Genomic DNA, 10,276 nt, shown 5'->3' with positions numbered 1-10,276 from the left:
AGATGGAGTCTCACTCTGTCACCCAGGCTGGAGTGCAGTGGCGCGATCTCGGCTCACTGCAAGCTCCACCTCCTGGGTTCACGCCATTCTCCTTCCTCAGCCTCCTGAGTAGCTGGGACTACAGGTGCCCGCTGCCACGTCCAGCTAGTTTTTTTGTATTTCTTTTTGAGTAGAGATGGGGTGTTACCATGTTAGCCAGGATGGTCTCAATGTCCTGACCTCGTGATCTGCCCGCCTCAGCCTCCCAAAGTGCTGGGATTACAGGCGTGAGCGACCACACGCGGCCATCACAGGGTCTGTTTTACAATCCAGTTCCATCTCACATGTAAATACATCCACTTTGCTCAGGCTGAGCTTGGGCTGTGGGAAATCCAGGCTGACCTATTAGCAAATGGCTTCTCCTGAGTGAGAGTTTACAGTTGATTCCTGCAGGGGCCTTATGGCTGGGAGTAACTGTAGAACTGGGACAGGACAGAAGTACTGAAGGACCTGGCCCTCTGAAGGGCTTTGGCAGTAAAAGCACCCATTCTTCATCTGCTGCCACTGCCTTTTAGTGTCCTGTTAGGTAAGGCAAGATAAAATAACAAGAGCACCTTAAAACCAAAGGAAGCCACTGCTTTCCTTGTCCAGGAAAAGAATTCTCCCTGCATCTCTTTCCCCGATTTCGAAGATGCTCCTCCCTTCACCTTTGGTTGTTCTGTGCTGAATCCTTATTTTTTGTTTCAGTGAGACCTCGAAAGACCATCCGTGGCAAGCACAGCGTCATCCCCCCTGCAGCAAGGTCCGGCCGGCGCCCGGGTAAGAAGCCACACTCTACCAGGAGGTCTCAGCCGAAGGCACCACCTGTGGATGACACTGAGGTGGATGAATTGGTGAGAATTATTTATCATCCCTTCTCTAACCTTTCTGTTTCTTATTCCCACCCCCAGCAATTAGGAATTCATCAGGCAACAGGTGGGAGGGGAGCCTCCCCCCTCCTTCTTCCCAAACTTGGGAGGCTGAGGAGGCAGATGGGTGAGTCTGTAGGCAGACAGAAGCAGCAGGGCCTCCAGGAACAGCTATGTCCGGCATTCCCCTGCTGTAGCCTGCAAACTAGTTAGCAGGCAGCCTGCAACTTATTAAGGATTTAAAAATAGTATCCATGTGTCTCCAGTGGGCTCAGAGGGGCTGGGTCTTCATTGTGGGAATGTCAGCAATGTTGGAGCCTCACTTACTGTTGAGTCAACAGTTGTTGTGGGAGGGACATTACCCTCCCCTCTGCTCCTTAACCAATGTAATTTTAGTTGTTTTTAGATCTCACTTGAGCTTTGAAGAACAAAAAAGAAACTCTTGAAAAGGTGCTTGTTTTGACTGATCAAATTGGAGTTAGGGGCTTAAGGCAGGCCATTTGGGAGATCATAGGGCATTAGAAGATGCTCGGTTTGCCCAGCCTTCACCCCTTGGGCTCTGTGGCCTCTGCTCTGAGTCACAGCTTTGTTAGGGCCACCTGGAATGGAGGCTCCGCCCCTTTTCTCTTTAGCCACTTAGCCCTCACATGTCTACGGTGGAAGAGCCCAGGAAGGGAATTGGACCTCTTGCTTTTCTTCCCAGAGGCACCTCACCCCCACAGAATTGGCTGCTGGTGACCCAGATAGCCAGTTTGGCCTTCTGCAGTGGCTTGTTGATGCCCTTCCATGGTGTCACTGTAACCCCAGGTCCACCTGTTCTCCGAGAGCTAGTGTCCTGTTGACAGTGGCCCCCTTCAGCTGACCTCCAATAGGACTGCTAGTGAAGACGGCCCCTGCTGCCTGCTCTTTGCTGCTTTGATTGCCATGGCCCCGGGGGAGGCGAGCGAGTGGACTACTGGGAAGGTGCCTGCCACCTGGGCCGAGGGTGCTCCGTGACTTGAATGTCAGAAGGTTTCAGCACCTCTGCACCAAGGAAATAATTGAATTCTCTTCCTTTTTTGAGCAGATACACTTATTTTCTGCCCTGTGCACTCTTCCTCCTGTCTTGAATCTATAATAACACTGTTCTTTCTTTCCTGCCAGGTGCTTCAGACCAAGCGGAGCTCCCGGAGGCAAAGCCTGGAGCTGCAGAAGTGTGAAGAGATCCTCCACAAGATCGTGAAGTACCGCTTCAGCTGGCCCTTCAGGTGAGTGCTGTGTTCTCAGGTACAGGGGAGAGTAGTGGCCTGGCAGGTTCTAAAAGCTTCCAGAGCCCCTGAGGGGCTCTCAGCCAAGCCCTTGCTTTTCAGGATGTGTCTTAGCATGGGCATTGCCCTCAAGGCTATGCAGATTCTCCATTTGGTTCTTTTCCACAGGGAGCCTGTGACCAGAGATGAGGCTGAGGACTACTATGATGTGATCACGCACCCCATGGACTTTCAGACAGTGCAGAACAAATGTTCCTGTGGGAGCTACCGCTCTGTGCAGGAGTTTCTTACTGACATGAAGCAAGTGTTTACCAATGCTGAGGTTTACAACTGCCGTGGCAGCCATGTGCTAAGCTGCATGGCGAAGACAGAACAGTGTCTAGTGGCTCTGTTGCATAAACACCTTCCTGGCCACCCATATGTCCGCAGGAAGCGCAAGAAGTTTCCTGATAGGCTTGCTGAAGATGAAGGGGACAGTGAGCCAGAGCCCGTTGGACAGTCCAGGGGACGAAGACAGAAGAAGTAGAGAGGCAGGGCTGTGGTAAGGGAGCTGAGGTGGGGGGACAGCGAGGGAGGGTGGGAGGGAGGTGAGAGAGGAAGACCAAGAACTCGGAAGAGATCGCAGGGAGTCCAGAAGCACCCATCATCCCAAGCTTATGCTGTTTTTCTAACAGCTCTTTATAGGGCTTGAAATTGGGTTGGTGGTCTTTGTCCAGAAATATTAAGGGACGAAGAGGGCCATAACCCTCCCTTCTGAGAGTTTCCAGGAGGAGTCTGAGGGTCTAGCTTTTCTGGTGAACCCACTTCCTGTTCCTGCCTTCTTTCCTAAGGCCCCTCTCACTCTGGCTTCTACCACAGTGCCAAGCCCCTCTGGTCTCCAGGGGAGGGATTGCTGTGTTACATAGCAGGATCAGGGGTAATCAGGCCAACAGGGGAGATGGTGGCGATTTTTCTTTTTTAATCTGTATTTATATACAGTCTTGTTTCTTTAAGCCCATACTCTGTCTCTTCCCCATCTTCCTCTCAGGTGACAGTATCAGTGAGTGCCATACAGAATTCTGTATTCACCAGCATCATGAAACAGTTGTGGTCTTTTGAGTTGATCTTGGCAAAGTAAAGGGACGTGTCCTGGAGCCATTCCTGAATCTCTCCCCTTCTTTGTGACAGCTCCCCTCCCCCCAAAAAATAAAAATAAGAAACCACAAAAAACAAAACTAAGGCACTTCACTTAGAGACTGGAGTCCTGCTTATAATCATGCATATAACCTTTACTTTGATGGATCTGGCTAGAGGGGTGTTGGAGCCCAGCCCACCCACATACCAGACAAGCTCTTAGGGGAGCAGAAGAAAAGCAGGAAGAATTTAAATGTTTAATTTTTTTTTAAATTGACTTTTCTAGTTATTAAAAGTTGCTTGTTTCAGCAGTGATATTGTATAAAGAACATCTTGTAAGATACTCCTGACATCTCGCTTTGGCACATGTACAGTACAGTTTCTATGATAATGTGTTTGCTCTAACTTCCCTGGCTTCTCCCTCAGCCCATCCACTCTCCTGCAGAGCAGTTGGGTTGGAGGCTCATTGAGGCAAGCAGCAACACTGGGGGCGGGGGCCGGGGTGGGGCTGTGCTGCGTCTGCTGCCTCCCATGCCCTTGCTGACCTCAGACTTGGAACTCCTCAAGAACATGAAGATTCCAGTGGTCAGTGTCGGTGGAGGGTGGGAGGAGAGAGTGGCAGAGAAGCTCTGAGAGCCCCGTCCCACAACCAGTCTAGCTCTAGTTGTTATATTTAGGCAAAACTTTGTAGTCTTCTTTCCCTTTTATGATGGATTTTGATAAAAGTACAAAACAGGGTTTAATTTTCTTTTTTATCACCTTTGAATTTGGAAATTTTGAGCACCCAACCTCTTCTGTACCTATTTAAATTAAAGTCCACCAAGGGGACTGCAGCTCCTAGAACATGAGAATCAAGCCTCTCAATATTAAACTGCGGAGTATGACCCCTGCTTTCCCCGTCCTCCCGCCCAAGGACGACAGGGATTGCTCCAGGGCTGCTGGGTAGTTTACCGTCCCTTCTCTAGGCATGGAGTTGGCACTGACATCACAGCTTCATAACCCCACAACCGCCAGCTTCCCCTGCCTCCTACATCCAGTCTTCTTGTTCATAGTGAGAATCCTGTGTTCCCACTTCAGTGACAACTGAATTGTTTGTTGTTGTTGTTTTTTTATTATTGTCTTCAAGGAGGAAGGGCCCCATTAAAGGGTGAACTTGTAATAAATTGGAATTTCAAATAAACCTCATGTACTTGTGTTTATAAAGAAGAAACCATTCTGGTGGCTGTTTCTTCATGCTCTTTCTTGGTGGGTGGGGGTGGGGTAGTGCTGTCCTGAGTGCTGCTTTCCCACTGACCCTTGGAGCCAGGTCCTCTGAAGGCTTGGCCTCCAGAGTCAGAGGGCCTCTCAGTGTTCTTAACCAGAGAAAGAAATAACTCCTTTCAAGCCTCTCCTGGCCCTGTCTCCATCTAAAACCCTGAAAAACTTCATTTGAAACTAGGAATTAGGGTGAAAATAGATTTTTAAGCCTTCACTATGGGGAAGCTCCTGCCTCTTTAAAACCTTCTTCAGGGAAAAAAAAAAAAATGGGGGGTGGTGGGGACGGAGTCTCACTCCATCACCCAGGCTGGAATGCAGTGGCATGGTCTCAGCTCACTGCAACCTCCACCTCCTGGGTCCAAGCAATTCTCCTGCCCCAGCCTCCCGAGTAATTGGGATTATAGGGACACGCCACCACGCCTGGCTAAGTTTTTGTATTTGTAGTTGAGCCGGTTTTCACCATGTTGTCCGGGCTGGTCTTGAACTCCTGACCTCAGACGATCCGCCCGCCTCGGCCTCCCAGAGTGCTGGGATTACAGGCGTGAGCCACCGTGCCCGGCCTCAAGGAAAATTTCAAACACACACAGAAACAGTGAAAAAGTATAATGAATTCCTTTGCACTCAGCTTTGACGGTTCTACTAGGTCTAGTCTTGTTTTATTTATGCCTTCATTTATCTTTTAAAGTTTGACTGGCTGATGTGCGTAGGGTGCTGCTAGGCAGCCACCTGCCAATGGAATACAGAGATTTTGCTGAGCCCCTGCTGTGGGCCCAGGTACTGACAAATTAAACTGCCAGTTCCTGACCAGCTGAACGAGGTGAAACTGGTGTAATGGGAAGAACCTTTGAGGCCTGAGCCTTGGGCACAAGGTTCTGCCGGTTCTGCTGCTGAGTGGCTTTGCGGCCTTGGTAAGCATGGGCAAGCCAGGGCCTACACAGAGCACTCCGGGAATTTTCGTCCTGTCTGGAGGAAGCAGGCTTGCCCCAACAGCAAATTGAATTTGCACAGCTTGTCCGCTCCGGCCTTCAGCTCTGGAGAAGAGAGCCGTGCTCCCTCTGGACGTTTTCTGCAGGGTGACAGTGACACTCAGGGCTCCCAGCCTTTCTCTGTGAAGTCCTGCTCCTCTGGTAAGTTTTCCCAGGCACACACGAGGATACTGCCTTCGGGTGGTCACCTCTGGTCGTGTCCTGGTCTCAGCACACCCTTAGCCACTGCCTCACCACGCTGTGACCTTGTGGGGCAGCCACTTCACTTTGATGACTGCAAATGGGGGCATGGGAACTCATCTCTGAAGACAGGGGCCTGAGTCATGACCTGGGAGTCAGCTGAGGCCTGTCCTTGCCCTGCACACTCTTCTTTCTCCTCAAATTTTGTCTCTGGGGAGGGGACACGGTCAGTAGACTTGGTTGGCAGTGAGGTGGCATCTGGATTCCAACAGAGCCACTCAGAGGGGGCACCTCTTCCTGCTGGCCAGCGGCCAGGGCATCTCTAGAGGACCCTGGGGAACTCGCCTCCCGGTAACCGCGCTCTCCTAACCCCAGCCCTGGGCCTCCTGGCTTTTCAACATCTGGGACTGCTATGTCTAAGAGCTGCTTGAGGGTGGCGACTTCCTGGGAGCAGGAGGATCTCGGGCCCACCACACACAAGCGCAGACCCACAGGGACAGGGTCAGCCTCCCAAGAGGCTTGCAGTTGTGTGATGCCGCACTCTGAAGACCCAAATACCGGGCGCCAGGGCCACTAAGGGAAAGGCCCAGGCCCAGGCACTCGATGCACATGCCAGCACGTGTGGGTTTTCGAGGTATTTTTTGGCCCTGGAGGGTTCTTTAATGGGTGTGGGGAGAGGTCTGGCAGTGGGAGAGGCGTTCGTCTACTCCCCACCCGCTTTGCCCAGCTTCTGGGGACATAACTAATGGGATCCCTGGTGTGGAACGGACAAAAGCTCTAGAGGCAGATTTGGGTTCAATTCCAGCTTGGCCTCAAACTGCCTGGCTATGCGTTCCAGCAGCCAAGCCATCTAAACACTTCCCATCTGAAACGTGGGGGGAGCAGGATCACGTGAGAGGGTTGCGTTTCCTTTTTTCCTTTCCTCCAGGGCCTGGGACTTATTTCCATAGCATCTTCCAGGGCTGAGAAAGCTGGCAGGGCCCTGCCCTCCCTCCCAGGTTCTGGCCTTAAAGCAGAGCCCCCTGGGACCTGTCCTGACCCTGCACTGCCTCTCTGCGCTCCCATCCCAGCTGCCCTGGAAACCGGCACTAGGCTAGTGTCTGCTGAGCAGGACATGGCCACTGACAGCAAGGAAGAAGGGGCAGGTGGGTGCCCTTGGATTCTCATCCTCCCCCCGCCTTTCCCACACCCCGCCTGCCTTGCTCTTCCCAAGTCTCTGGAATCCTCTCCATTTGCTCCAGCTGCCCTCGCCCTGGTATAGGCCCTTCCCATCTTCCCTACACTGCCTGTGAGCCCAGCTCCCTAGAGCCTCTGCTCCCCCATGCCCAGTGTGGGCACTTCACTGCCTCTAACGAGCTCATTCTGTTTCCCACTCAAAGACCCTCGCATGGCCAGGTGTGGTGGCTCAAGCCTATAATCGCAGCACTTTGGGAAGCCAAGGCGGGTGGATCACTTGAGGCCAGGAGTTTGAGGCCAGAGTTTGTTACCCAGCCTGGGTAACATAGTGAAACCCCGTCTCTACAAAAAAATACAAAAATGAGCCAGGCATGGTGGTAGATGCCACCCGGGCGGCTGAGGCGGAGAATCGCTTGAACCTGGGAGGCAGAGTCTGCAGTGAGCTGAGATCGTGCCACTGCACTCCAGTCTGGACAACAGAGCGAGACTCCACCTCAAATTAAAAACAAAAACAAAACAAACACCCTCACCTGCAGCATTACAAGGAGGCAGGGTCATTTGGCTTTGTTGGTCAAAGGCACATGGGGACTTACTTAATGTGCGCTCTGTGCAAAGGGAAGGATTTAGATGGAGAGGGCGTTCCCCGAGCAACAAACAGCCTAAGAACAGGTGCGAGGGCTGTAAGCTTCCCTGGGGCACCACTGCTCCTTGTGGTGAGGGATACCCCTTAACCCCCTCAGCCCACGATGGTCTTGTCTCCTGGGAGCTTGACCCAACCTGTTTGATTCTCACTGAATTTTTCTTGTCCCTGTGGGATTGGTGGTTGGGGGTAGGGCACAGTGCTCCAGCCTGAGAGGCCCCGGGTATGGGGCTCCGCCTCACCATTCAACCTCAGCACCTGAGCATCTCCCCTCCTGGAGCCTCCCTGTGGCTCTAAAGTGAGGCTGGCAGCAGGGCTGGACCTCTGGGATCTCCTGGCACTGACACCAAATGCCGGCTGTGTGTAGTAGGCACCCAGGGACAGTAGTAACTAAGACCCTCACCTGGCTAGAGTCATAACAGTCAAGATGGGGCCCTGGGGTCTGACCCCAAGCCAATAGGGGTCTCCAGACGGCCACATGTACCCAGCTACCCAGCCCACAGAAACAGGGCAGGTCCTAGTAACCCTGAGCTACCTCAGCACGCAGATGGACACGGGACCTTTCCCCATACCTGCCCCAGTGTGGAGCTCTGCACAGCCCCCGAGCTGCCTCATTCCCACCGCTGCCGTCAGCAACTCAAATCTGACAAGCTTAGGAGCTAGGAGCCCAATTCCCACTCTACTCAAGGGCTTCCCAACTCCGCGTGCATGTCTGTACTACCCAGAGGCCCACAGACCAGTCTAGCCTCACCTTCACCCCACCTGGAGATGCCAGGGAGCGGGCTGGGGCTGCCCTGGTGGAGGCCCCGAGGAGCCAGGCAGACACACCAGCAAATTTCCAAGCCCCCAGGGAGGAGGCCCTCATGACAACATTGACATAGACTGACACCCTTACTTTCCACGCCAGTGAGGAGAGCAAGGTCCCAGAGAAGGAAAACTCATCTACAGCCTCAGACTGGACTCCCTGGGGCCAGAGGTGGCAGCGTCACCCTGGGGGATTCCCTGAACATCCCACAGGCGTCCCTGTCTCCATTTGGAAGCAGAAAGACCGTCCGGAGGGGAAAACACGCACACATGGTGTCTGGGACTCCTGCAATGCACAGCTGTTCTGGGGGGACTTCCTCCTGATTGGGGGGTGCCAGCACCCACGGCCAGCTCTGCTTATAAGAAAGACTCCTACAGGGCCCTCACCCTCTTACCTTCCCCTCTTCCCAGCCAGAGAGGACTCAGCAGTGCCACGCGGGGGTTTATTCCAGTCACAGCTTCCAGAGGAACGCAACAATAAATTACATCATTAAATAAACTCCGGCTGGACGCTTCTGCCCCCTCCTCTCCACATCCTCCCCTAGGACCCTGTGGGGACTCGGCCTGGCCCAGCCCCTGCATTAGGGGAGACCCCCATCTCCCCTAATGAGCCTCACGGGGTCCGGCCCTGGTTCTCAGCCCCTGGTGCTCACTTGCCTGACCTTGACAGCTGGGCAGCTGCTAGTCAGCTGTCTCTAGTGGGTGCAGGGGACAGGGCGTGGAGGGCAAGGAGAGGGCAGCAGCCACCCCGCGCCAGGCCTGTGTCGCTAGAGGTGTGTGGGGTTCTCCAGAGAGGGGTCCGTCTTAGTCATGTGCAAGACCACGGTGGGAGCCTTATAGTGGCAGTGCGTGCCACGGCCATAGCCCCCGGGGACCCGGCAGGCCTTGGCCCGGGCCCGGCCAGCTGCCATCTTGCGGTAGCACAGGCTCTGCCAGGTCTGGAAAGTTTTGGAGCTCCACACCCAGACGCCGCTGGTGATCCCCACCACCAGTGACATGAAGATTTTGAGCATGAAGACCGCCACGGTGGGCACCGAGCCCCCTGGCAGCGAGCAGTCCCTCCGGCCTCCGGGCCCCGCGGCCGCTGCGCATGGTTGCTCTGTGGCCCGAAGGCGCCAGAAGTCCATGTTGAGGCGTTCGTAGACATAGCAAACGATGACACAGGTGGCGGGCACCGTGTAGAGGATGGAGAAGACTCCGATCTTGACCATGAGCTTCTCCAGCTTCTCTGTGTTGGTGCCGCCCGTCTTCATGATCTTGCGGATGTGGAAGAGGGCCACGAAGCCGGTCAGGAGGAAACTACTGCCCAGCACCAGGTAGCCGGAGAGGGGCACCAGCACGAAGCCCGTGAGCGCCGCCGCATCCGTGCTGGCCACGTAGCAGAGCCCGGTCAGCTCATCCCCTGCCACCTTGCGCAGAGTCAGGATGACGATGGTCTTAAGCGCGGGCAGGCCCCAGGCAGCCATGTGGAAGTAGCTGCCGTGGGCCTCGATGGCCTCGTGGCCCCATTTCTTCCCGGCCGCCAGGAACCAGGTGAGCGTCAGGACCACCCACCAGAGCGAGCTGGCCATGCCGAAGTAGTACAGGAGCAAGAAGACCAGCGTGCACCCCGTGTTCTCTAGGCCCTCCTGGATCACGTAGAGCGCGCCCGCCTCCTGGTCACAGGCCACGCTCTGTGCTCCGGCCACCGCACGGATCAGGAAGGCCAGCGAGTAGACGTTGTAGCACATGGAGAGGAAGATGATGGGGCGCTCGGGGTACTGGAAGCGGTGGGGCTCCAGCAGGAAGGTGAGCACGGTGAAGGCGGTGGAGAAGAAGCACAGCGCCGACCACACGGCCATCCAGACCAGCGCGAAGTCCTTGTCACGCCGGGACCAGAACACCTCGACGCCGGGCCCGCAGCGGGGTGCGCACGAGCGGCTCTTCTCCACGTACTGGAACTTCTCCGGGTTCTCGCAGGTGCCACCGCCGCCCGCGCCCGGGCCC

The 10,276-nt window shown here is 54.7% G+C and overlaps 2 protein-coding genes across 2 annotated transcripts in view; one reads left to right on the top strand and one right to left on the bottom strand.

Moving 5' to 3' along the window:
* The window catches only part of BAZ1B (bromodomain adjacent to zinc finger domain, 1B), an 81,198-nt gene extending 76,738 nt beyond the window's left edge, over positions 1 to 4,460 (top strand). Inside the window, exons 15-18 of the mRNA XM_011930398.1 lie at positions 727 to 872; positions 2,031 to 2,134; positions 2,303 to 2,675; positions 3,162 to 4,460. Coding sequence (XP_011785788.1) covers positions 727 to 872; positions 2,031 to 2,134; positions 2,303 to 2,660 — 608 coding nt within the window. The 3' untranslated portion in view covers positions 2,661 to 2,675; positions 3,162 to 4,460. The remainder of the gene's footprint in view (positions 1 to 726; positions 873 to 2,030; positions 2,135 to 2,302; positions 2,676 to 3,161) is intronic.
* A 4,259-nt stretch (positions 4,461 to 8,719) lies between these two features.
* FZD9 (frizzled class receptor 9) lies at positions 8,720 to 10,275 on the bottom strand (the record flags this gene model as incomplete). Its single annotated transcript, XM_011930864.1, has 1 exon — positions 8,720 to 10,275. A coding segment is annotated over one exon (1,218 nt), but the record flags the coding sequence as incomplete, so codon positions are not given.
* Position 10,276: the final 1 nt, after the last annotated feature.

The sequence above is a fragment of the Colobus angolensis genome, unplaced genomic scaffold (assembly GCF_000951035.1).
Source record: "Colobus angolensis palliatus isolate OR3802 unplaced genomic scaffold, Cang.pa_1.0 Scaffold120, whole genome shotgun sequence".
NCBI lineage: Eukaryota > Metazoa > Chordata > Mammalia > Primates > Cercopithecidae > Colobus > Colobus angolensis.
This window is presented reverse-complemented; position numbering and strand designations above follow the sequence as displayed.